The sequence below is a fragment of the Phodopus roborovskii genome, unplaced genomic scaffold, assembly GCF_943737965.1.
Source record: "Phodopus roborovskii unplaced genomic scaffold, PHOROB, whole genome shotgun sequence".
NCBI lineage: Eukaryota > Metazoa > Chordata > Mammalia > Rodentia > Cricetidae > Phodopus > Phodopus roborovskii.
Window position 1 is genome coordinate 1,904,128 of NW_026125543.1, and position 25,798 is coordinate 1,929,925.

The 25,798-nt window shown below is 39.1% G+C and overlaps 1 protein-coding gene across 5 annotated transcripts in view; it reads right to left on the reverse strand.

Moving 5' to 3' along the window:
* Nbea (neurobeachin) overlaps window positions 1-25,798 on the reverse strand; it is a 511,635-nt gene that overhangs the window by 40,281 nt on the left and 445,556 nt on the right. For all 5 annotated transcript variants that reach the window (XM_051176972.1, XM_051176974.1, XM_051176973.1 and 2 more), the window contains 3 exons: window positions 22,418-22,558; window positions 16,747-16,866; window positions 8,815-8,967 (listed from right to left, as the gene is read on the reverse strand). In XM_051176972.1, the coding sequence (XP_051032929.1) occupies window positions 8,815-8,967; window positions 16,747-16,866; window positions 22,418-22,558 (414 nt within the window). The remainder of the gene's footprint in view (window positions 1-8,814; window positions 8,968-16,746; window positions 16,867-22,417; window positions 22,559-25,798) is intronic.

The window sequence follows — 25,798 nt, forward strand, 5'->3', positions numbered from 1 at the left end:
TTAGGCATCCATTTCTGCATTTTAATATCTTGCTTGGTATTAATCCACTTCCTCTCAGCTCTGAACCTTATTAGTTCATAGTTCTCATAATAATATTTAATTAAACTCCAAATATTTCTGATAGTTATTGTTATTTGCTCCAATATAGTCTACACAATAGAGGCAGCAAGATGAATCAACTGACAATAGCAGTTAAATGTTTTGGATGGCTTTGCTTTTCCGTTCATAAGATTAAATGAGGTACAAGTGAAGATGACAAATTTTATTATAAATAGCTTGCTCATCACTATGAAAGAGGAAAAGAAAACCCAAGTTTAGAACACTTGAAAGCTAAATCTAGTTCAAAGTCAAATGCATATCTAGGAACTGGATATTAACTGTCATCTCACCCAGAGCAGCAGTCCACCCCAGGGCTGTTCACTGCACTCCAAACAGTACTTACCTGCTGCTGAACACATGGCTGTGCTTATTTGTTTTTTTCAGGGCTGTGTTTGCATGCACAGACCCACTCACCCACTCTGTACTTTGAAATAAGATTTTAGTACAGTGCTTACACTGGAAAATATGAAAAAATACTTGATTACTAAGCTATTAGTGTTGTAATGGCCCTAATAGCTTCTTGAACATCTCCTTGCACATCTCAAGGCAGAGGCAATTGCTTTAAGCCTAGATAACCCAATTTCCAATCCATAACTCTACCCTGGGGATGTAGGAGGAAGGAAGTGAAGAGAGCTAGAGTGGTATCTTTCAGATGGATAGCACCCACCTAAATCTCATACCCATCTTTGCCCATGGGTATTACATTTGAGAGAAGTCTTTCACTAATGCACTGGGGATAAAGCCTCTTTAAAACTCAGGAAAAAGAAACAAGGAAGTTAATTGTGTGAATTCTTTTATATACCGGAATGTGAGTTCTATCTCTTCTATACTAAGTAAATATACTTCCATCCCTTTATTCTAGCAAAGATCTGCTTTTGGTAGTAAGGCAGTCTCTGAATAGTGATGCGTGTATTTAAGCAGATAATCAGAAAATCATTTGAGTTTTTGTAATGTCTAGGCTAGCTTTTTTCTCACATGATTGTATTTTAAAATTTTAGTCATTGTAACTTTAATTATTCAGTTATTGTTTTAAATAAACATAATTGAACATGTATGTTACATATATATGCTTTGTATTATATATAATGTTTATAAAGAAACATGATTGGGCATATATGTATACATATATAGTCATACTTTGTGGTCCAGGCCAGCTTTGAACTCACCATAGATTCCAGGCTGGCTTTGAACTCGCAGTGATCCTTTTGTTTCAGTAACCTGAGTGCTGGGATTATACACCCAGTTCAACAAAGCTGTTTTAAATAATTTGTGGTGGGGGACGTGTGTTAAATTATTCTATAAATACTAAATTACTTGATTGATGGCTGGATGTACCATGATTTCATGGACCTCACTGCTCTCCAAATGGCCCACTGCAATACACCTGGCCTCTTTCTCTACCCCCTAGTGCATGGTAGTCTGTTAATGGAGCAGACTTCAAAAGCTACCATGCCCTGTGCCTTCTCTTATAGCCTAACTCCACCAGACTCCCCCTTGCATAACTTAGCTAGCATAACCCTGGATACCCCATTCTTTCAGACTCTGTCCCATTTCTGCCTCTGGAGTTTTCCCAGGATATTCTGATACAGACCAGGGCTCTGGCACATAGGCATTCGAGGTGGCAAAAGGCACAGAACCTAGGTCTGAACCCATGTCTCACTGTCCCTTTTTTGTCACTGGCCCAAGAGTCATTTCATCTAGTATATTTCTGAGTTGAACCCATTCTTTGTCAGGTGATTATTCTCTCGCTTGTCTTTTCTTCTGTGAGAACAAGGGGCATACATGTTCTTTACAAACACCCTCTTGTCATAAGCAGTGGCAGCAACACACACAGTGACATGTGAAATCAATTTACATATAAATTAGAAAGTGTAATACAAAACTATGGATTATTACAAACTAGTACTTCACTGTTTCAAAAGTATAGTGCACATCCCCAGTTAGAGAGTATGCTTTGGAGACAGACGGGTGTTCTAGATCCTAGGAACCTTCACTCTCCCCTCCATGTCCCTGTCACCTCTAGAAACACTTCCTGACAGAGTTCCAGTTCTACTTTATTAGCCTCACTCTCACTGCTGAAGTAAGTTTCTTGGAATGTAGACCCTGTCACCCTCTTGCTCAAAACAGTGCTGATGTCACTGCACTGCGCTCAGAGCTTATGGAGTCTGCCCAATGTGACCAGTCCTGTTGCTGCTCAGTTCTCTTTTGATATGTAGCACTGTTCACTGAATGTTGGCCCACTGGCCTTGCGTCCAAGCATGTCCGTCCCTGGACTTTGTCTAGATATCTCTGCCTGCAGAGGACTTTCTCTAGGCAGTCTGTTGGCTCACCCCTTTACCTAGGGCCTCTGCTCAATCTTACCTTCAAATAGACCCACCAACCTCTTCCTTCCCTACGTCATCATGTCCTTCTCTCCTGCTTCTCTTTAACTTAGAACTGGTCACCTTACTCACCAAGCTGTTTCCCTCATTCCCTTTCATTATTCACAAGGAAGCTTGTCTGTCTTGATTGGAAAGAAGCTCCAAGAGAACAGGGATTCTTGCCTGGTCAGTGATGTACTCTAAATTAGAAGAACTGTCTGGAGTGCTCACTAGCTACTTGTTAAGCAAAGTGGGCTTACCAGTCTTCTTTTGTAAGCAAGGTGTTACTTACAAATTCACAGTTACTTATTATATATTTTCTTCAAAATAGGAGAAGTTTTCAAAAAACATGAAACAATATGAGCAAAAGCACAGGCCCTCAGTGTGCCTTGCCTCATGTGGCCTGTGTTCTTCATCTGGTTCAACAGAACTAGGGACACAGCAAGGCTGAGGGCTGGGCAACATTATCACTTCACATCCACGGAAGGCCCTTTTTTCTAAAACAAATTATAAATGGGTAGATTATGATTGATGAAGCCAGCATTAGGGTAATACTATCAGAAAGACTTTTTATTTCTGTCCTTTGTCAAGAGGTCAGATGCTAACCATGTTAGAACTGAACACAAGGTTTTATCAATGCTCCATAAGGAAGTTGGCTGTGGTCAGCTTAGCTGTGTGTAGATAAATTAAGCTAGTGCTTGCTTGCTGTGCAAACAAAGCATTTAGAATTTACTGAGATGTCTACAAAAATTAATGACATTACATTCCAGGATTTTTTCTAAGGAGACCAAATTTCAAATTTTACAACTAATCTGTGAAACACTTTTCATCACTACATTCACATCTTGGTCACTGTATTCACAACACACAAGGAGCTATATGTGTTAGTGTCACAACAAAAGCAACGACACTAACTACAACAATAGATTAAGACCATCAGAACACACCAAAACACTAGAGGATCGAAGAACATTACAGACAGGTATAAGCTATATAACTTTGAGCAATCACCTCACACTAATAATAAAAATTTCATTTTCAATGCTAGAAAATGATCTGCAGACAGGCAAAGGTTTCTGCTCACACATCAGACACCTGTCCAACTGCCAAAGCTATGGCAAAGCCCACATTTAAACCAGTGATGCTTTCCCCTTCATACAATTATTTTCCTCTTCTTTGCCTTGAATTTCTTAATGACAGCTTGAAAGAAGGAGGGATGTTCATGGATACAGAATACTAATCCACACAAAGAGATGAAGGACTTTTATCACAGTGAATGTCATTTCTCTGGGATATATGACATTCTCATTTTGTACATTAGGCTCGGTACAAAGAACTCTTGTGAATAACTGGAGATAATCCTAGCCTACATTTATAAACAGCAGAGCACATTATACTCCCCTCCAAACCTATTTCAGAGTAGCTAAATCCTATAGGAACTACCCAGTAAGTACACAGAAACTTTATCCAAACACTGAATGAATAGTAGTTGTCATCATAGAATTTGGGGAAGATGTAAATGTTTCTACATCTTACTTTATTGGTATGTAGGTTTTCTATATTTTAGAAACACACACCAAATAGATGTACCTTTGGCAAAACTTAGAAATATGTAGCAAGCTGGTGATATTTAGTACTAACACATTGTTTGTCATGTTTCTACAGATAAGTGTGATCACCCCCTAAAAGCAGGTAGGGAACCTGGCCAGAGCAGAGGACCTGTGCTGCGGAAGTAGACTTCAAGATGGTGACATGCAGGAGAGGAGCCCTGAGAATGGTAGTTGTGGATGCAGCTACACTTGATGACAAGTCCCTTTATAACTCTGCTACTCAGGAAGTCCCAGAGGTAGCACTAACCCAGAAGCAAAACTGACTGCCACTGACATGCGACAGACCTATCACCCAGGTCATAAGCAGGGAGCTCTTTCTTTAAGCCACCAAGGATTGCTTCAAAGAAGATCCAGAAGGAAGACTTCTGAAGCCATTTACTGTATGCTGAATCTTCATGCAAACCATCTGTTTATCCTGGCATGGCTCCTGGGTGACAGAGAGCAGAGACCAGGGCAGTGGAAGGTCCCAAAATATCTAGCATGCAGCAATGGGTTGCTTTACAAGTCTTCAGAAGTTCATTGGTAAGATAACAGAAAATATGGTTTAGAATTAAAGGGGAAATCTAGGCAGGAGATGTCTCAGTTTGTAAAGTGTTTGCCTGAGTTAGATCTTCAGGATCCCAAGTGAAAAAAGCCAGTGCCACAGTCAGGTTGTTGAGGGCAGGCACCATGCCCCCAAAGAGCTGCAGACTGAAGGGGAAGAAGGGTTATGTCGCTGACACTAGGTGAGTGAAGCATGCATCATGGCAGACACAGCAATATTCTAATTTGGGTTGGTTTTTTATCAATCTACAAAGCTCACTGTCTTCTAAATGTGGGTAAATGTTTAAAGACTATTCTCATGGGGAGGAAAAGAAGGGATCCAAGTGGCAATACATCTTAGAAAACTAAACATAGCAATCTCACAAATAATTCCATTTATAGAAAGTGTAGAAATATACCTGTGGCAAGTTCACAGGGTTGGATGCATTGCCATATAACACACTAAATGACACACTGAACTTTTTTTCTGAAGATTCAATTAAGAATGTATCATCTTGTTTGATTAGTTTCTACAAACAGTAATTACCCGGTGGTTTCTTGTCCAGATAGTTATTGGCTTTTACTACATCCCAAATCCTTGGGCAGAATACTGCTTGTCTTGGGGATTTGTCTTCTAAAGCAGGATCCACCTTTCTATTCATTAGGCATATTTGAAACAAGATTACTAATTTGGGGGCATATAAGATACTCCAATGAAGAATACCAAGGTTGTATCTATAAGTCACTATTCATCCCCTTATTAATATATGTAAAAATGTTTTCTCATCTAATAAGCACATAATGAAGTATTCAATATCATTTATTTGAGAACTATAAGTTAAAAATGTAAAAGTACATCACTTCATGTCCAATGGTAGGACTGTGATTTAAAAAACAAAAAACAAAAACAAAAAACCCAGGTGGTGATGAATGGGTGAAGGTGATGAGTGGGGATAGAAGGTGACAGTCACTATAGAAGATGCTTTGGTAGCTTGCCAGAATTTTAAATCATTTTACTCCATAAGTTATTTTACTCTGTGAGCATGTCAATTTCTAAGTATGTACTCTAAAACAATTAAAAAGTCTATCCTTTTGTGGAAACTTGTATAATAGAAAAGTGATGATTTCTCAGTGTTCAAAGCAGCCTTACTCAATAGAGTCAAGATATGCAAACATTAGTTTGCTGCAGGAACTAATTAGTGAAATTGGTTGGTGTTACTTATTATGTGATGTTAACACACACACACACACACACACACACACACACACACACACACAATATATGCACACAGCAAAGATACAAGCAAGGAATGATTTGGATCCTAAGGGGAATAAGAGCTCATCATGACTGCCTATGCAGGTGAGTAGGAGAGGCTCTGGAGTAACATGGTACTTTTAAAGACATAACTATCCAGCAGACTACATTGCTCAGGAAGAAGATTGGGGGAACAGGAGAATATTTTGTTCTCAGTTTTTAAGAAATGTTTTAAAATTTTTGTTTTAGTATTTTTTGTTTTTTTACTATTTACTTTAAATTTCAGGACCCAGTCTTTCAGATTTTTAAAAAATATTTATTTGTTTACACTTGTGTATGTATGTTTGTTTTAAAAGCCTTTCCCAGCTTGAACTACTCAAATACACCAGTGAACTGACCAGGATGATCTGTGAGCAGAGAGGACAATAGGAAGAGGCAGGACCAGTTTCTACTGTGGAACAATTTCCCTGAGGCCTTGGCTGATCATCCTGTCCACTGCTTCTGCTTCTGCGCTGGAACCACCAGTGCAGACACCATCACAAGCAGTGGCCCTTCCACCTGCTGCTACCACTTTGGTTCTCACAGGAGACAGCATCTCACGACTGAATCCCTGTGCTCCTACTTTTGAAGAACACTTTGTACAGGCCCTCTCTATTTTTTTCAGTACCTAGTTGACTGTACCTGAGTAGTGCACTGCTCTGTTTCTATCTGGAATGTGTTGGTGATAATGTAAAATAAAGGCTTGTTGTGAAAAGCCGAAGGAGGTAGCCATATATCACCTTTCTCTCTAGTATCTTCATTCCTTTATATGAAGTTTGACCAAATCAATGCAATGAAAAGGCAATCTTGGATAGATGATGATCCTCAAACAAGTTGTCTCTATGCTTTTCACAGCCTACCACAGACAGTGAGTCCTCCTGAAGAGACATGAGGCCAATAGGGTGGATGACACGCTGGGGGACATTGTCCCATCTTTAAAGTTAAGTCTTTGTTCTTCCTGACAGAGACTTCTCACTCTCACTAACCTGTCCCCCCACCCTTTAACAAAGATTGCAAACCCCCTTTCTGAATGCCTTCCTACTTCATGAGCTGTGTGGCACTGAGAATGACATTCTGCCAGTAGGAAATGTGGCCTTGTTTGGAACTCTGAAGCAGCATTCAGTGACAGCTGTGTAGCTTGGTCTTTTTGTGGGACTCATAACAGCAGGAACAGGGACTGATTCTGACTCTTTTTCTGGCTTGAGGGAACCTATTCCTCATATTGTATTGCCCTGTCCAGCCTTAATACAAGGGGAGGTTCTTAGTCTTCTTGCAACTTAATATGCCATGTTTTGTTGATGGCCACAAAAAAAAAAACTGCCTTTTTCTGAAGAGAAATGGAGGACAAGTGTCTGGGGGGGGGAGGGGACTGGGGGGATAAAGGGAGGAAAAACTGCATTTGGAATGAAAAATATTTTTTAAAAACATGCATGTGTCACCTTGCCCAGCCTTAATGTACTGCTTTTAAGTATAAGTCTTTTATATCAGCAACAATTCCTTAAAATGAAGTACATCCATCCAAAGCTACTTAAGCAGGACAGTGGTGGTGCATGCCTCTAATCTCAGCACTTTCGAGGCAGAGGCAGGCAAATCTCTGTGAGTTCAAGGCCATCTTGGTCTACAAGAGCTAGTTCCCAGACAGCCTCCAAGGCCTCAGAGAAACCCTGTCTGGAAAACCCAACCAGCCAACCAACCAACCAACCAACCAAAAACCCATAAAACAAACAAAACAAACAAAAACAAAACTACTACAAAAGACAGGAAATGCAGCAATAAAATAAAAGTTGTTAGTGATTGTGCAATACAAAGCACAGTATGGGAAGGACATACAGAACTGTGTCTTAGGACTGTACATGGGAAATGTCTACAAGAGGCAGAGAGGCTGACTGGACGGCAGAAGATCAGAAACACAGTGGGAGCAGTAAGCAGGTTATTGTGGTCTTGTCATGGCTGATTAGATGGGCAAATTGGGAAAATAGGATGAAATACCAACAGGTCAGGGGTTCTTTATGGAGTGACAAAATACCTCCAAACTGATTGTGGTGAAGACTACACAGCTCCAAGCAGGCCAAAATCACTGATGTTAAACCTCTCAGTGTGTGAATTACTCAATATGCTAATTTTATATCAATAATATTATTTTCAAAAGGGTTACATGTCTCCCAATGTACTGTATGGAAATTATGTGGATTGTGATTTAAAATTACCTGCTCAAGAGAGGAAAACAGATTTATGGGACAGGTGAAGAGATTGAGAGTACTCAAAATAGGGCTAAAGATGTGCTTTTTGGGGGGGCAATGTCTCCATTGTCTTAACAATTATTAACATTATCAGAACACTACAGCATGGCTCATATCCCATGTACCATAGCTATACCAAAATTAAAATTCCCTTAGCTGTGGTAAAATATATTAAAATCTCCACAGTCAGACATTATTTGCATATGTATTTGAGCACCTGGACCTTTGTCATGTGTATTTTAAAAACACTGTAAGATTGGTGCTTTCTTCCAAGCCAGGTGCATTATATGAGGTGTGTGTCACAGCACAAACTTCCAATGTATAAAGTCCTCCAAGTGTAGCTTTCTCCTGCCTAGAATATTTTACCAGTGAGAAAAAGTATGCAGATGCATTGGTTACAATAAACAAAAATACAAAAATGCATTTATTTTAAACCTTTCAGAATGAGTGACACTGATCAGCAGAAATTTGTGTTGTTGCTTCCTCTTGAGGGAAACACAGAACTGAAATACCTCCCCACTGACCCTCCTCAGAGGGGTCTGCTTTATAACAAAGGACCCAATCAGAAGACTACAACAGGAGTCTGTCACTACTTCTTAGGTTTGAACATTGTAATTATAGATGGTAAGGAAGTTGGCAATAGGTACAAACTTCTTCATTCCTGTTCTAGCAGAAACCAGTTTTCTTACCATCCTGTTGATCCGCACAAAGTCTTCTGGCTTCTTGGCCCAAGGGGGAAGGTCCACATCGTTCACCACCACTTCATCCTCCCTGACACCCAGCTGGTACCCATTACTGTTGACAAACATCTCTGGTAGGTAATAGAACTCTGGAATTAGTTCCTGTGCAGAAAAGAGATGCACCTTAGTAAAATCAGTTAACAATTGACTTTTGCCAACTATAAATGGAGACAAATCCTTGACCTAATTTTAGTTGTTCTAGACTCCATTTGAAAACAATTAATAATCCAAGGAGATGAAACATTCCTTTTACACAATTAACTTAATCATCCTTTCCTTGCTGTGCATTCTGAGAAACAGGTACAGGGAGCTGAGGGAGTGTGTGGCTCAGTGGTTGAGAGCCATTGCTTAGAATGTTGGAGAGGCCCTAGGTTCAATATTAAGTAAAACAAAACAAAAACAGTGATGAATGGGTATACAAAGTAACAGCAGTTTACAAAAATGCCAATAGATAAACTATATGAAGCTGTAAAAGCAAGTCTATGTTTCTTAGGGACCTTTTATGCATACTAACAAGTTATCCCAACTAAAATGTCACTGCCAGTATTTGTTAAAAAAAAAATCACAACATTTGCTACTTTTGATTTTTATTATAGTAGCAATTATAATTCATGGTACTTATAGGCATGCATCATTTTGCTTACTTGTTAATTACAAAATAATTTTTGTAACCAGTGCTGAGGTTAGAACCTTGGCATTTGCCGGGCCAGTACTCACCAGAAAAACACTGCAACTCCAACCTAGTTATGTTATACACACCACTGATTACAATAGGACTAATATTATAATCAAGTTTAATTACAGGCTGTGGATAGCTGTACACAATAATTACTTATTTTACTATCTGTGTGTGGCATAAATATATAGATTTAAGATGGACCTGAGTCTCAGTGTGAGATTTATGCCTCACTGGGATAAATCTGAACAGAAAAAGATTATTTAAGACCTTAAAAAGTATTATTTTGGGGTTTTTAGGTAAGTAACTAGAGAAGTTGAAAAATTAAATTACAATGGTTCCCAGATATACTATCTACATCTTCTTAAATTTCAAGATGAGCGTTAGATTTATTTTACATTACGTTGTAAAAAAAATACAACATTAATGCCTGTCCTAGGCTCCATGCTGAAAGAATACTACCTGAAATTTGAATCTTAGGGCGGTCACCCAAGGGATGGATAGGAGAAATATAAACCACTAGAAGAGAAGTCTGCAAATAATCGGACTTCAGTTTTCTAAAAACTTATATACAAGGATTTTTTTCCTTCATGACATTTTCCATTACAGCTGATACAACTCTTCCAGGCAGTGTCTATCTTAGCAAGGCTCTGTGTGAAACTCATTACACTGACTCTATGATTTTGTAAATGACAAGAAATCAATAACTAAATTCATTTTCTATGGCATTATGTGAACATGATGAGGTTTACATAAATGAATTGTCTAGATAAATAGAGCTAAGTTTATTAAGAATCAGTTTTAATATAACTATATATTACATTAATAATTATGTAGTATATTAATGATTTTTAATATAAATAAGAAAAATCAGTAACCCTATATTAAAGCACTTGAACAGGATTCAAACATTTTTTTCTAATACTGAACTATGATTAAACATACAGAGTGGCTGCATATTTTTATAGCTGCTAGTCCAACAGGCAAAGGGACCTTGGCCCAACTTCCTACAAGGAGGCAGGCAGAAAAGCATTCAACTTCTAGGAGAGGCAATGCATGAAAAAGAAAAGACCCAGAAGGCCGAGCCAATGACCCAGAGGATGAGAGGTACTAGGAGTGGGGGGCCCCAGACAGCCAGCACCTAGGGGGCCCTGCTGGCTTTGGTCTCCTGTCTACCTGCCTGTTTGAGAGCTTCTCAAAGCCTCTTTAAGTCTAGGAATCTCCTTTTCAAAATAAGCTGCTTTGAGCACTTAGCAAACCAACCAAAAGCATGTTTGCAAACTGTGAGGTGTTTCTCAAAAGGAACACAGTCTGCTCTGCCTCCAGGCAGGCATGTTAGATAAAGCTGACCAAGGTATCCGCTATTCAGGTTACTGCACAGCCCCCACTGTTAAACAGCTTCTCTTTAAGGAAAACTCCAAGTTTAAATTTCACTAAATGAAAAACAGTACAGAAAGGTACAGGCTATTATTAAAGAAATGGCAAACTGGATATTGTAACAGGCATTTGTGTCTGCAAATGTGATTTCTAGTTTATTTTAACAGCTATACTAAAACCCTACGGTACAGTTAATAGTAGTATATGCATTCTGTCAAAAATAAGAAAATATCCTCAAACACAATTTCTAATTTATAAGCTTATGACAAGTTCAAGCTGCTGAGAAATTGAACTGGAAAGTATGTCTTAGGATGATAGAAGACCACTATTAACACTATCATAATTGTGTACCTATTGCATCAAATCTGACATTTCAGTTTAATATATTTTGCTGAGAGCCGCACCATTTTATGGCTTCCTGGTGAAATCAAATCTAACCCAGCCGTTTTCACTTTCCTAATATAATTCACTGTGAGGTTTTAAAGCTGCCAGTGCTTTTCTATCCTTTTCCCAAAAGATTGATGCCTGGGCATCTGTTAATTCCATGAGAGCTCATAATGGGTCACTGAGGCAGTGTGAGCACCTCCATTAACTGCATTAATTTACACTATGTCACCTTAATGACATTGTGTCACAGCCACCTTTTCTAACATCTACATAGCTATTCAGAAAGTAACCTAACAACTTTGGAAGGTATTAAGAAAAATTAGCGTAAGAACATTTCTAAGTGGAATAGTTCTGCTTGAGGGGCATGGATGAAGGAAAGAAATTTGAAATCAAAATACAAAACCCTAGAGCCAAAACTAACTGATTTGACTCCACTCCTGGGGCCTCTCTTCAGAGGTCACTTGGGCAGCTCCCCTTCCTACTCATCTTGTGTTCATTAGCACAGGAAGAAACTGACATTAATGGAGAGAGACAGAATGAAACCATCCACTGCATTCTCAGCCTCCCTTGCAAGGTTGTCTAAGTCAGTAGATAGTGCAGAGATAGTTTTCTTCTCTGGAAACAAAAACACATTTCCTTGAAAACAAGTCTAGTGCTATTTTACACAGTAGAGACCAGAAATGAAAATCCATGCTCCAAAAGTCAGTGGGGTTATTATTCCCAGTAACTCACTCTACCTTGCTAAATCAGTCACTATTTTAGAGTGAAAAAATACCTTAAAGATTTCAACTCACCACTAATTATTTTTAAAGACCTCGTATATTCTAACATTTTGTCATAAGACACACATTCTGATGTGGTAACAGAAAGTATCAGAACATATGTGGACATACGTGATTGCTCCCCCAACACTTACAGGTGTGCACACACATGGAATAGAAACCTGACTGAACCCATATTGTCTGATTTTTCTTTTCCCCTTCTCATCTCTCCCTCCCTCCTTCCCTCTTTTTCTTCTAGACAGGGTTTCTCTATGTAGGCCTGGCTGTCCTGGAACTCATTCTGTAGACTCAGAAATTGGCTTGCATGTGTCATATTATGGTCAAGAAGTGCAGAAAAGTGCTGTGGCTAAGGAAAGGTGGAGGCAATTCAGAGACAGTGTTGCCCACACCCTGATGCACTTTCCAGAGCAGCAGCAAAGCAACCACATTACTCCTTACAACAGGATGATTTGGGGATGGGGAAGGAGCAGCTTAACATATGGTTTTAGAGAGGGAACTGTCATCACTGGGCATGATGGTTTGATAATATGTTTAAAAATTAAACAGGCAGATGGCATTGAGCCACTGGCCCCATTATTAGGAATCACCCTTTGAAAATACATAGAAGGTACACAGAGCCCCATTTCAGGATACAGAAGTACATTTCTGTGTTTGTGAACATGCAGTCTTGTTGAAGAAAGAGACTGCAAGATAGAATCACATAGTATGCAAGGGCCAAAGATGCTGATCACAGAGAACTGACAATTCAGTCTGCACAATATCAAGGTGTAGAAATGTACTCCTTAGAGAAGTAGGAGAAAATGAGGGGGAGGAAAGGAAAACATGTGCGACCAGGAATATTGAGCCTGGTTAGGAATAGAAGATAGGAAAGAGAGAGAGACAGAGACAGAGACAGAGAGAGAGAACATAAAAGAGGGAGCCAATGTTGGTTTGAAGATAAAATTGAACACAAAGAAAGGTCGAGAGAACTATAAGACTGCTCCCAACTAACAAGTTGAGCTTACGTGGAAAGGCTATCATAAATGCCCTTCCCGGAGAGTGAGATCAACAACTAACTTCTCCATGGAGCCCTCAACTAATGCCTGTTGAAAACAGGATCAAACACCCATACATAAACACTGAGTCGAACTAGAACCCAGATGCAGATGGAGAGGACAAGACCATGCTGCAGAAACACATAGAGACAGCTTACCTGAACAAGGAGGAGCTAAGGGCCAGTAGACTGATAGCTGGGAAGCCAGCATGGGACTGACTCGGGCCCCCCTGATTATGGGTCTCAGCCAGAAGGACTGATCAGTCAAAGAGACCTCAGTCAGTGGAGCCAGGATGTATCCCTGGTTCACAAAAGAACTTTGCAAACATATCCCCCATGGAGGGATAACTGCCTTATTCTAGAGATAGGAGAGAAGCCCTAGTCCCTACTTCATAGGACCTGTCACATCTACATGACCCCAACTAGATGGCATTCCCTTACATATGGAATTGGGGTGGGGGGATGGGAGGAGAGGGTGTTTAGAGTGCATGTGAGAGGGCAGAGAGGGTAAAAAGGGAGGGAAGGAGGGAGGGAGGGAGGGCTGGGGGGAGGGAGCAAGGGAGAGAGGGAGGGAGAGGGAACTGGGATCGACATGTAAAATAATTATTAAACTAAAAAAAAAAAAAAATGCTTTGACTCCAAAATTTAAGTTGAAGGACAAGTTACTGGGGAAAAGGATTTCTATTTTTGTTTCCACAGAAAATGAAAAGATGTGGATTCCTTCCAGACTAATGTGGTTTGATCACGCCAGACCGCCTGAAACAGAGTACAAGCTGATCCTACATACAAAACAGCTGGACAAAACAGCCCTACAGACTACAGCTAGGATATCTGAATCTTCTTCGAATCCAAGACAGCGCCCCTTACCAGCAGGAAGTAGTTTGGAAAGAACGACGCCCAAATTCCCAAATATTGTGTATAAATGTTTGTTTTCATTTAATTGGACTGTTATATATAAAATTAAATAAAATTAAAAAAAAAAGAAGGACTTTGCAGGCACATCCCTCATGTTGGGATACCCCCTTAACCTAGAGTCAAGAGAGAAGTCCTAGTCCCTACTCCAAATGACTTGACAGATGTAGATGACCCTTTCTGGAGAGCATCATCCTACATGTGGAGTGGGGGTGTATGGGGTGGAAGGGTTTTCGGCGGGGCATGAGAGGGTAGGAGAGAGGGAAAGAGGGAAGGGAGGGAGAGAGGCAGGGGGAACTGAGATCGATTTGTAAAGTAAACAGAAGAAATAAATTAAAAACAAACCAAATCTAAAAAAAAAAAAAGAAAGAAAGAAAAAGAAAGAAAGAAAAGAAATGTACTCCTTCCTTATAAACGGACTAAGTATGTGGTGGAAGTGTTGGGGGGGGAGGGGGGACATTCGGTATGGCTGCTGGGGACGAAAACCAAAAAGACTTCCAAGTTAGGGATAGTCACATTGATGGTTTTTGTTTGTTTGTTTGTTTGTTTGTTTTTTTTTTTTGGATGCCTGACTCCAGGTAGTCAAGTACCAAGCAAACAAAAATGTGAATGTTCCTTAAATGGTAATAAGAGGAAGGCTATAGGGATTTAGGGACTGAAATGCAGCTTGCTGAGGTCTCTGGTAGTTGAAGTACTGACCCAGTTCTCAGGATGAAAAGCAAAGTTGAGAAGAGAAGTGTGATTACATAAATAAATTAGAAATAACTGACCGTGTGTGTGTGTGTGTGTGTGTGTGTGTGTATGTGTGTGTGTGTGTGTGTGTGTGTGTGTGTGTGTGTGTGTGTGTGAACCTCTGAGTTAAGTGAAATGCCAATTCTTTGTTAAGTAACAGTGAGGATGTATTTCTACCTGAAATAGTTTGATAACATAAGGAAACATCTCTGACTTGGGATGGAAATATTCAGTTATATAAAAGAATATTATACATCCATGCAAATTGTTCATTAGGTGATTTTGCAACATGAGGTTGAGATGCTGCTGCTGCTCATGGAGTGCTTTGCAGCTTCCAGTTTTCCTTTTCAGGGAGTGGGCCCCTCCCTGAATTCTCTGGTGACAGTCAACGGGAACAATATCTTGTGGATATTTTAGCTTAATTTCTCAGAGAAGTTAAGACTGTTAGATAAGTGTGGTCACCACATTTAACTCAGCAGGACTGCAGGATATACCCTTACTTTTGCTAAATGTGAATGTTATAGTCATAAATTAAGACTGACTCTCATAAACTTTAATAGCAACAAATAAAACATGGATGCGCTACATCATGCTTCAACCTCTTCTGTGATTTGCTTTGAAAAAGAAGTGAATGCACAGCTCCCATTTACTCAAAAAATGCATCTCCCTGTATTGCCTTGCATAAATATTTTGGATAGCTACAGATACGCAAATTAAACAGCTGAGTTTAACTGGCTTCCTTCTGTGGGACTAACCCCTAAACTCAGAGACACCCAACAGCTTTGCACTGCGGTAGTGGCAGTGGTGGGAAAAGGTGCTATAAAGGAAAAGGGTTTAAAAGAAGAAACCACCTCTGTAATAACTTCATCAAGTGACCTCACTATCAGATAGAGAAAAGAAGCTCATTTTCCTCATGCATCAATCATGACCATGCAGTCCTTTCTTTTTTCTTTGGAAAAAAAAAGAGCACATATAAACAATTAACAAATCTTTGTATTCAATAATAGTTAAGTTGTACCAACTGTAAGATTGCTCTGCTCTTTTTCTGGGATTGTGTGTGTTCTGGTTTAATCTAATATGTATCATTGCATAGTATCCCCAGGCAGTCAAGTAAAGGCTAAGGCTGGACAGAAAAGCCTGCATTTTAAATGGGTCTTGTCATTAATGCTTTATTAATTGCCCCAGGCTACACAAACCCAAAGCTGGGCCAGTTATAACACTGTGACACATTAAGGTCAGATCCAATTCCCACCGTGGTGTTTTATGCAATGGGCCAAATATTGAGTGAACAGTGGGAAAGGTAAGTTATGGGATTTTTCTTTCCTCGTCCTGATTAATTTGGATTAGATAGGGTTTTTTTTGGAAAAAATATAAACACCTTAATTGATCAAAACAAAATAATCCTGAGTTACTTTTTAGTGGTTCTTAATTTGATACTTGATACTAACAAAAACTCCAGTGCTAGTGTATGGCGCACCTCTCCTTACTAGTGATTGGTCAGGGAGACTGCAAAATACCACCTTCTAGGTGATGCACAGTAATTATAGTCATGACTCTCAGAAACAACCAATGACTAACCATGTTTGCACATGAATGGGCCCATCAACAGCCAGGATGGAGGAGGGTCTCATGGAGCCCTACCCTTCACTGCTGAAATATTCCCTACAGGTTTAAGGAAAGGGAGATCATTTCCTTTTTTTATTTATCCACTGGTGACCACCCCATCAAGTTCCAATGGATATTTCCAAAATATCTGTCACACAGATGGCTCTGGTTAAATTAAATGGGTCACACAACAACAGATTTTCATTAAGATTAGATATAGTATACAATTTTAATATAATGATGCAAAGCCATAATGTAAAATCCCATATATATGTATATATATATATACATATATATATATATCTCCATTTATACTTAAAAATAAAATTTTCAAGTTTTAGATTTCCATGATTATAAATAATAAATAATCTATGTACCTTAACATCAGAGGTATCTCTCTGACTGGTTCTCCATGACCTTGAAATGGATGAGAAGGTTCGGTCTGGATGGTCAAATTTCCCATCATTTGCATTGAGGAAGAAGGTTGTGAATGGCTCCTGAGCAAAGAAAAGATCAATTCCAATCAGTCACTGGATCACATGAAACACAGCTATAGTCATTTCTTTGTAAATAAAACAAAATAAAACAAAACAAAAACCACTAGTATCTTTGAGGCCCTCCATAGGCAGAAGAAATATAGAGCCCTGGGTAAAAGCTCATACCAAGGTGTCAGGAGATGTGGGTCTGGGCTGACTGTGCCTTTGTAGCCAATTGCTCCCATAGCCTGGCATGTCTTTTCATCTGCAAAGTGATGATGTACTCTATGATCTCTTTATAAATGATTCTCATGGCATTTATAAGGGTGAATTTAGTAGTTCATCCTATACACATTAACTGCAAGAAGACACTCTTAGCTTGTCCTCTGTAGTAGGGAATTAGTTTGGTGATGTCACCCTTGGAGTAGCTAGGAAGGGCCACCCAAGCACAGGCTCTACATGATGGTCTGATGTTCTTTGGAAATGTGATGCCTATTCAGTTATCTTGATAGCTCCAGGGAGCTCTGGAGGAAGCCTCAACTATGTGATCTGTCTGAGTTCTCACATTACCTTCTGCTGTGCTGGGGTCTGAGCATGTTGCATTAGCTTCTGGCCCTTTAGGCACATCTCTCCCTTCTGCCAGACGCAAACATCTTTTCCTCACTAGCTATGGATCCCTGAAGACTGTTTTGGATTCACTGGCTTCTCCCTGTATGTTCTGAGAAGCTGACATCTCCTCAGACTCTGAACATTGTTTACACAGCTATCTGACTGCATTCCCCACTATGAAAGCAACCCTGTCTAGCTCACTCTCTACTTCATCTCCAATACCAGCTTACCTCCTGGTGCATAGATTCTTCTTTCCATAAGAAATGAACTAAAGTGAATGCAAATAAGACTTGACAGTTTCAGTACTCTGTGACTGTTGCCTTTGGTTGGTTAGCATCCTGAGCACTGTCTATCAATGAGGACATCTCCTGCAGCAGGAACCCTATGAGAATGCAATCACAACACTCGGGCATTTATCCTACTTCAATGCCTGCTCTGCAGTTTTTAGGCTGAATAGGAGGCATTGCTCTTGACATCACTAAATTTGTCCCCCAAACGGGTAAATAATATTCATTCTCACTAAGGATTCCTTAGTTACCTACAAGTATAGCAAAAGCAAATGTGTATTTCTTTTGCCATACTTAACTCTTTTTTCTCTGAAGCTCATGATGGGCAAGATCAGTAACAAAAATCATTCCCAAGTTTGATGATGCTAAGAATTCTGCGGGGAGCATTTTCCTAATTATTTGTCTCTTTTCTTTACTATGCACCTATGTTCATTTTTTAAATATGTTAGACATTTCCCATGTCCCTTTATCCTCCTTTCCTTGCCACTAATCTTAGAGCAACTGAGCAACAACCAGAAATATTTTCCCTTTTCAATATCATCTTGAAATTCAGTGAGAATAGATGCCATCAATTTCTTAAGTTTGTAATACATCATCTTCAATTTTAATGACAGAAAAGTAAGACAGAAGTGGTAAGATCACAAATGTCATAGCAAAAATGATATAACAGGAAAAGGGGAAACTAATTATTTTACCTGAAAATCAAATATGCAGCTTGGAAGTCCACCCTGTTGATATTTTAAGTTATATGAAAGACTAATGGATGTTGTCACAATTGGGAATAAAAGCTGTCTGACTTGTCTCTGACTGATTAACTTGCCTTGTAGACCTTTAATTTACTAAGAAAAGTCAGATGGTAAATGTGGTATATATGCTCATTAAATTAATCAAAATTGAAATGTTAAAAATTGAAAATAGTAGTGATAAATTGAGCAAGATATGTCTGACTAATTTTAAAAGTTGATTGAACTATCTACCTGTCTTGGGCAAGTTCCTTTACCTAACTCTGTCATGGAATTGCTTCTGATACTTCATCAGTGCAAGCTGACACTCATATAGTCTTTGGGGTAATTGAAGAATTAGACGAGATTAAGTGAAATAACAAAGAGGAAGCTTGCTGACACAAAAGTACAAAACAACAACCAGCTTTGTGTACCCAGATGGCCAGTTCACTGAATTCTTCTAAGGACACTGGCCACCTTTCCTGCCTTGCAACCTCTATAGACCAGTTAATTCCATGTCAGAAATGTTTGGTTTTGTTCTTGCTTTCTTCATTCCATTTAAAAACCAAAATCAAACCCCAATCATGTGTAATCCCTGCAAAGGAAAGATGCAGATCTGGAGTGATGTGGAACCTTACAGAGGGAAGGAGAGAAACTGATGCTGAGACCTTCCTGTGCTAGGTCCTGTTGTCTGTCTGGGCTGGCACCCCCACACTGTCTCCTCAGCAGCAGCTGAGCAAGTTCAAGGCCACACTTCTATGTGTGGCAGGTATGACTAGCTCTACTGTACGTTGAGGCTTGATGTATAATTTTCTCTCATTTCTTTTGAAAGAAACAACTCTAGAATTAGTCCAGAATTTGCATTAATTAACCTATGTGACTTCTGTATATCACACTTCTGAATAAATATCACTTGTTTTCCTCTAAGTGGATATGCACTGCTGCCTTTAGGTGTCAACATCAAAATAACCACATTGAAACCTTTTATTTGGGTAGACTACATGGTGATGCTTGTGAAAGTACTGTTGCTATTTTTACTAAAAACAGGTATTTTTAATGACACATTACAGCTGAGTTTCTAGGGTAAGCTTTCTAAATAATCTGTAATTATAAAGGAATTTTTTAAATTATAAACACATGTAGATGCTAACATTTTGAATGTTACCTCCTTAACTTGCTAAGGATTATTGTTATTAAATGTCTGAAGAATTAGCTGAGCATAGTCAGCATACTGAGCTGGCCAGGAAAGCTGGTCACTGAGGGCTATACTAGTCAATGAGTAGCATGTGATTGCTCGGGGCAATATCTCAGGTCCAGGGAGGACAAAAGTCCAAGTACAATGTGTTCTGTATATTAGTTATCTTAGGAAATCCCATTTGGAATGAGGGTTTATTTAGCACCTCTCTGGCCATCAATAGAACAGTCTTTCTAGAGCCTGACAAGCCAGACAAGTGATTTCACTGGTAGTTTGCCTAAAAGAATATTCTTAATTTAAAGTAATGAGGTATATAACTAATTAGCATTTTTATACAATTAACATCATTGTTATACTAAATATATTGAATGACAATGAATTTAATGACTAGGTTTAAAAGGCTTGAAAGGTAGAGGGCGGACACTTATTTTAATATGTATTATATTTTATGAACAGATTCTTAGTGACACAAATTATAAATGTATTTTCTAATTCATAAAGTCCCTTAGGATAGAAGTGAAGAAAGCAAAGTTCCCTGGGTCATTAGTTGATGCTCCGTAAGCTGCTAGACCACAGTACTTCAGTACTTCATCTCTAATAGCTTTCCATGAAGCATTTAGGCCAATGAAAGCAGCTCCAGGTATCCACGTTGTCAGATACAGTTGCCAACAGATGGAACCTTGTGCTAGAAATATAACAGTCTTTGGATCCTGAAACGAGTTCAAAATACTAAACACTGCATAAATAATTTTTTATTGGTTACATGACCAAAAAGTAACACTGGTTATACCAGGTTTAACATGTATGAAATTATTCCAGCTTTTACTTCTTTTTCTTCTCGGGCTGGGTACTAGAAGCTGTGAGAGAGTCAGGGGTTTGCTGTGAGACCACAGTGCTTTCTGTGAGGTAGACATGGAAGATCACTGTCAGGCCCTTGCATAGTACCAGCCCTGTGCTCCACCCACTGGAACAGCAGGTCAGCCAGGGACCGCTTCTGCTTTGTCACTGGAGAAAAGCTCTAGCTTTCTTGGAAGAGAAGAATATTAAATAAATAAGGTGGCTGAGAACAAGTGTTTTTCTTGTAACGAGTTTTGCCAGTCTGTCTCCAGATTTGACTAATTGGCATTCACAGGAACACGTAACACCATTATGTCTATTCCAAGGTGCAATCAAACACTACTCTCATTTAAATCTCAAGACAACCCAACTGACACATCACTGTTGTTGTTTTCACAAACAGCTCCAGACTTTCTTCCATCTCCAAGAGACCTGAGTGAGGTATCCTCCCTTTCGCTGTGGTGGCTCACCAAGGCTGTGGCATCATAGACTCTGCTGAGTCCTCTCAGAGGGAAATCTTTTAGTTTCAATGTTTTCTAAAAATGTGTTTATGCCATGATTCTGGGGGCCTGGTGGCCTCTTGTGAACTGTAGAGGGACTAACCTGCTGGAACCCAATAGGCTGTGTGGGTTGGGGATGGCAGTTCTTGGCCTGCTTAGGTGCAGCCAAATGTTTCTTCTTGGCTCACACAGAAATCAGCCAACAGAACTTTACAGACACTCTTTTCCCCTAGATTTTAAATCTATGCTTCCCAAACTGAGTTTTGTTTGCTTGCAGTTCATTCTGCCTAGGAGGTCATTCCCCACTAGTAGTGATACTGATTAAAAATTTAGCTGTGGGGCCTAATATCTGGTGATCAGAGAAATGAATTTATCAGTCGTTTTGTTTTCTTATCTGTTTTCCTTTTTCTGAGTGCAAATCACTTAAGACCACATTTTATGTCTGTGGCTATAGAAATCAGCTTCCCTGAATCTTGATTGACCAGTCTGTAGTCTGCTCAGTTCCAAGGCTGGATCCACAGGGTGAATTCCATGAACTCTGTGTGTGGGGGAAATCAGAGGGTGTCTTCTCTTGCCTGAGTGTGAAGTACCTTCTGCCTATGGAGAGCACTGTGACAGTCAACTGAAGGAGAGAAATTCTGACTTGTTCCCATAACCAGGCTTGGCCAAAGTGTGATGCTCTCAAAATTGCAGTTAGATCTAATTATTCTAGAGTCATTTAATTAATCTCTCCAAGATTCAGCTTAATTGTGTGAAGTTTGAAGTTACGAAAATATTAACTGTATTTTAATCTAATTATTCTAGGGTCAAAAATACAGTTAATATTTTCCTTAACTTCAAACTTCACACAATTAAGCTGAATCTTGAAGAGATTAATTAAATGAGACTAATTACAAAACCCTGATCTAAAAAGACATCACAATTTCACCTCTGGTTTACAAATACTGAGTTGGTTTCTTTCTTAAAGTCAGTTTTGGGTGTGTTTCATTACTATATCAGTTGATATAAAATTAAAGATGTATATCAGAGAGTCCTTTATGACTCACTTGGAGATAGAAGTGTGTGTGTGTGTGTGTGTGTGTGTGTTGTGTACATGCACACGTGCCTTGTTCTAATCTCCAGCTCAAAAGTAAGTGTACATATTTAAGTAACTGGCTTCCTAACCTAATTCTACAAAGACCATACATTTAAAGAAGAAAAAAAAATCAGAGCAAAGTGTGGCTGTACCCATCTCTAATCCCAGGCTTTGGGAAGCTGAGAAGGAAGATCATAGCTGGAATCTTCCCTGGGGTACCCAGTGTCCATTTTCTACGCACTTGTCTCTTAGTCATTAAAATGAGAATTCAATACACTTGATTTGCATATAATTTACTTACACTGAAAACTGGAGTTAGAGATGGCTAAGTCAAGGATGATACTTACAATTCGAACAAGCCACGATAAAGCAGAAGTTGCTGTTGAGTAATGGGTATTATAGTGGTATGGTGGGCTTTGATCATCTTCCCATGTCTCATAACGCTCTGCATAAAACACTGCTCTCTTTGGGTTCAAAGCACCAATTGGCTGTAAAAAGATAAAAGGAAATGTTCTGTTCCACACAGTAACAGTCAACATCCTAGATGCCCACCAGGCTTTACCCCGAAAGGACTTCAGCACTAATGGTCGGCACTTTCCATGAGTGGAAAAGCACATCCTCACTGTATGACTGCTCCAAGGTATGGTTGAGGAGAAGGTTTTTACTGTAGATATGAGGGAGAGAACAGCCAGAGGCATCTGGAAGCATCCACAGCAGGGAGAGAAAGTGGTACATTGAACAGAATGGCAGCAGAATGGTGCAGGCATTGAAAGGAGATGAGATAGGAGGGGTGATGGTGAGGAAGAGAGAGAGAAAAGGGGAGAGAGAAGAGAGGGAGGGGGAGAGAGAGAGAGAGAGAGAGAGAGAGAGAGAGAGGGAGAGGGAGGGAGAGGGAGAGAGAGAGAACCATGAGAGAGGTCCAGCAGAGTCCCTGGCTGAAATGTCAGGGTTATATAGACACCAGAAGCTAAGGTGAAGAAAGCCCATGAGCTGGAGAAGTTTAGGGTAGAGGACAGAGTGAGAAGAGCTGAGTGGTGCCACAGGTATTGAGAGAGCCTTGGGGCCAGCCTGAGTTTGGCATGCTAATAGGCTAATGGGCACCACTGACAACCATTTGTCCCAGTTGGTTTTCTTTTTTTTTTTTTTTTTTTTTTGTACTCAAGAGTACAGATAGCAAACTGCCTTAGTTCAATTTTCTATCTAGTTTTGTTTTTTTCATAAACGAAGTCCACACATATGAATTAGGTACAAGTTACTGTTTTCAGCTGCATACTGTACAAATAAAATAAGTGTTTACTTGGAAAAATGAAAATATTAAGTATATCAGTCTTTACCCACAAATTTAATATTGCTACTTAAGCATGGAGTTCCCCTAAAGCTTTATCTTAACAGGAGAAGTCATAGAAAATGAGTGTTTCAATGGGACATATAATGTTACACAAGAGAGAAAAATTCATTTACAAATTGCTGTGAGCCTTTTCTTTTGGTCCCAGAAGACTAATTTAAAACAACACAATGATGCCAGCAGTTAGGGTTGCTAGAGCCTCCATAATAAGCTCTTATTTGTAAGGGTGCTTAGCCTGAATATTGAAGTTATTTGTAAAGTATGTTCCTTTTATGTTAGCCTTTATTATGACTTAACCAATATTAAACAACTTAATTATTTATTGTTTTAAAAGTTGTGCTTCTTGGGTACAAGAGTATTAATATTTTAAAGCTCCAAAGCCATTGGCTTCATTTTTGTGACTCCTGGGATAAAGTATAAACCTTCCACTTAAATACTACAAGGCTTAATCACCACTTACCTATAAAATCTCTTTACCCAGATGTAAAGGGAGAAGGCATTTTGTCAAACATTATGTAAATTTTTCAATATTTAAAACAAATACAAGTTTTATGGCTGGTGAAAGGACATGTTACCAAGTAGGGGGAAAAAAAAAAAAAACAGAATTACATAGTGAATGGGATCTAGAGTCTTCTAGATGTCCACTTAACTACCTTCCTAACTGCTGTCTTCCTAACTTGGTGTCTTCCTAACCACTGGTGGATCTTTCAGTTTCAGAACAGCTGTCTACTTCTCACCTACTCCTCAGAGAGGGTGAGGAATCCCATGGGGAGTAAACAAAGTCTGTCACATCACACTGAGACAGGACCAAGGTCCTCCCCCCTTGTATATAGTCTGAGCAAGGTATCCCTCCATAGTGAATGGGCTTCAAAAAGTCAGTTCATGCACTAGGGATAAATCCTGATCCCACTGCCAGTGGCTCCATAAACTGCCCAAGCCACAGAACTCTTACCCACATTCAGAAGGCCTAGTTCAGTTCCATGCAGGTTCCCCAGATGTTTTGGAGGAGATCGGAATTCTGTTAATAGATTGCATTCTTTCTTATTCAATCAAAAGGACATCAGATTCTCTGATCCTCCTTTCAACATCTGTCTATCTCTGTATTGATAAGGTTGTAAGTCTGGCATCTTTTTAAAGTGAAGGTAAGTATTGCAGTGTGAATTCCACATGTTCTGGCAGGCAGATATAGTTTAAAATGCTGGTAGAAACATACAATTGTATTTACTGAGGTTGACACACGTAGTTGGCAATAGGAACTAGTCTCCTTTCCCATCAGTGGTGGCATTTAGATACAGCCATTTCTGTGGTTTCCACTTAAATAGTTTAAAACTTGATATTAGATCTACTACTGTTGTATGCTACAAATGAACAGTGACACATGGCATACAATTGGGCACAAAAGGGCAGGCAGAGACTAAAAATATGATTTCTAGACCTATAAAACCCTGTTGTTTTTTGAAGGGCTAGTAAGCTTATACAACTTGCTAAAATACTAAAGACACCTCAAGAAAATGAACTGACATGTGTCCAGACATTCATATACCTAGTAAAATTGGGAAGGGTTTATTTGCAGCAACAAAACACTGTTATATCCACTGAACTAATGTTGCTTGGTTCTTCTGCTTGTATCCCCTATCATTCATTCTCAAAGACCCAAAAGAGAAATCTGCCACAAAAATAGCTTTTTTTCTTGAACAAATTTGCAATTATATTGTATGGAAAACAATATCCTGAGAGATGCCAGCATAAATTTACATTATTTAGTACGTCATATCTACCTACCTACCTACCTACCTACCTACCTACCTACCTACCTACCTACCTACCTACCTTCCTATCTATCTATCTATCTATCTATCTATCTATCTATCTATCTATCTATCTATCTATCTATCTAAACAAATAACTGCTACAAACACATATCAGAACAGGCTCTACTGAGATTGTACTTTGATGCATTTGGGTGAGAATTCTTTTGATATATCAAAGAGTACTTTTTTCCATTTTACTTATTTTTCTATTTTCTCTTTCTGTTCTTTTAGCTTTGATCTATCAATATCTTCTACTTTAAAACCTCCTAAGCTATATCAAGTTACTTTTAAGAATAGACTAAAAAATTGTAAGTTAAAAATACTACTGGATAAATATTGTATGAAAAACTAGAGCACCGAGAGAAAACTCTGGATACAAAGCTGAATTGACTTGAATAAAATATAAATGTCACTAACTTAAACAATGATCAATTTCATCCCAGCAGACTATAATTTTTAAGAATTAAAAGGGTTTTTTTTTCTTATTTTACATATCGATCCCAGGTCTCCCTTCCTCCCCCTCCTTCTCCCCTTCTCCCTCCCTCCCCCACCCTCCCTTCCACCCATCCCAT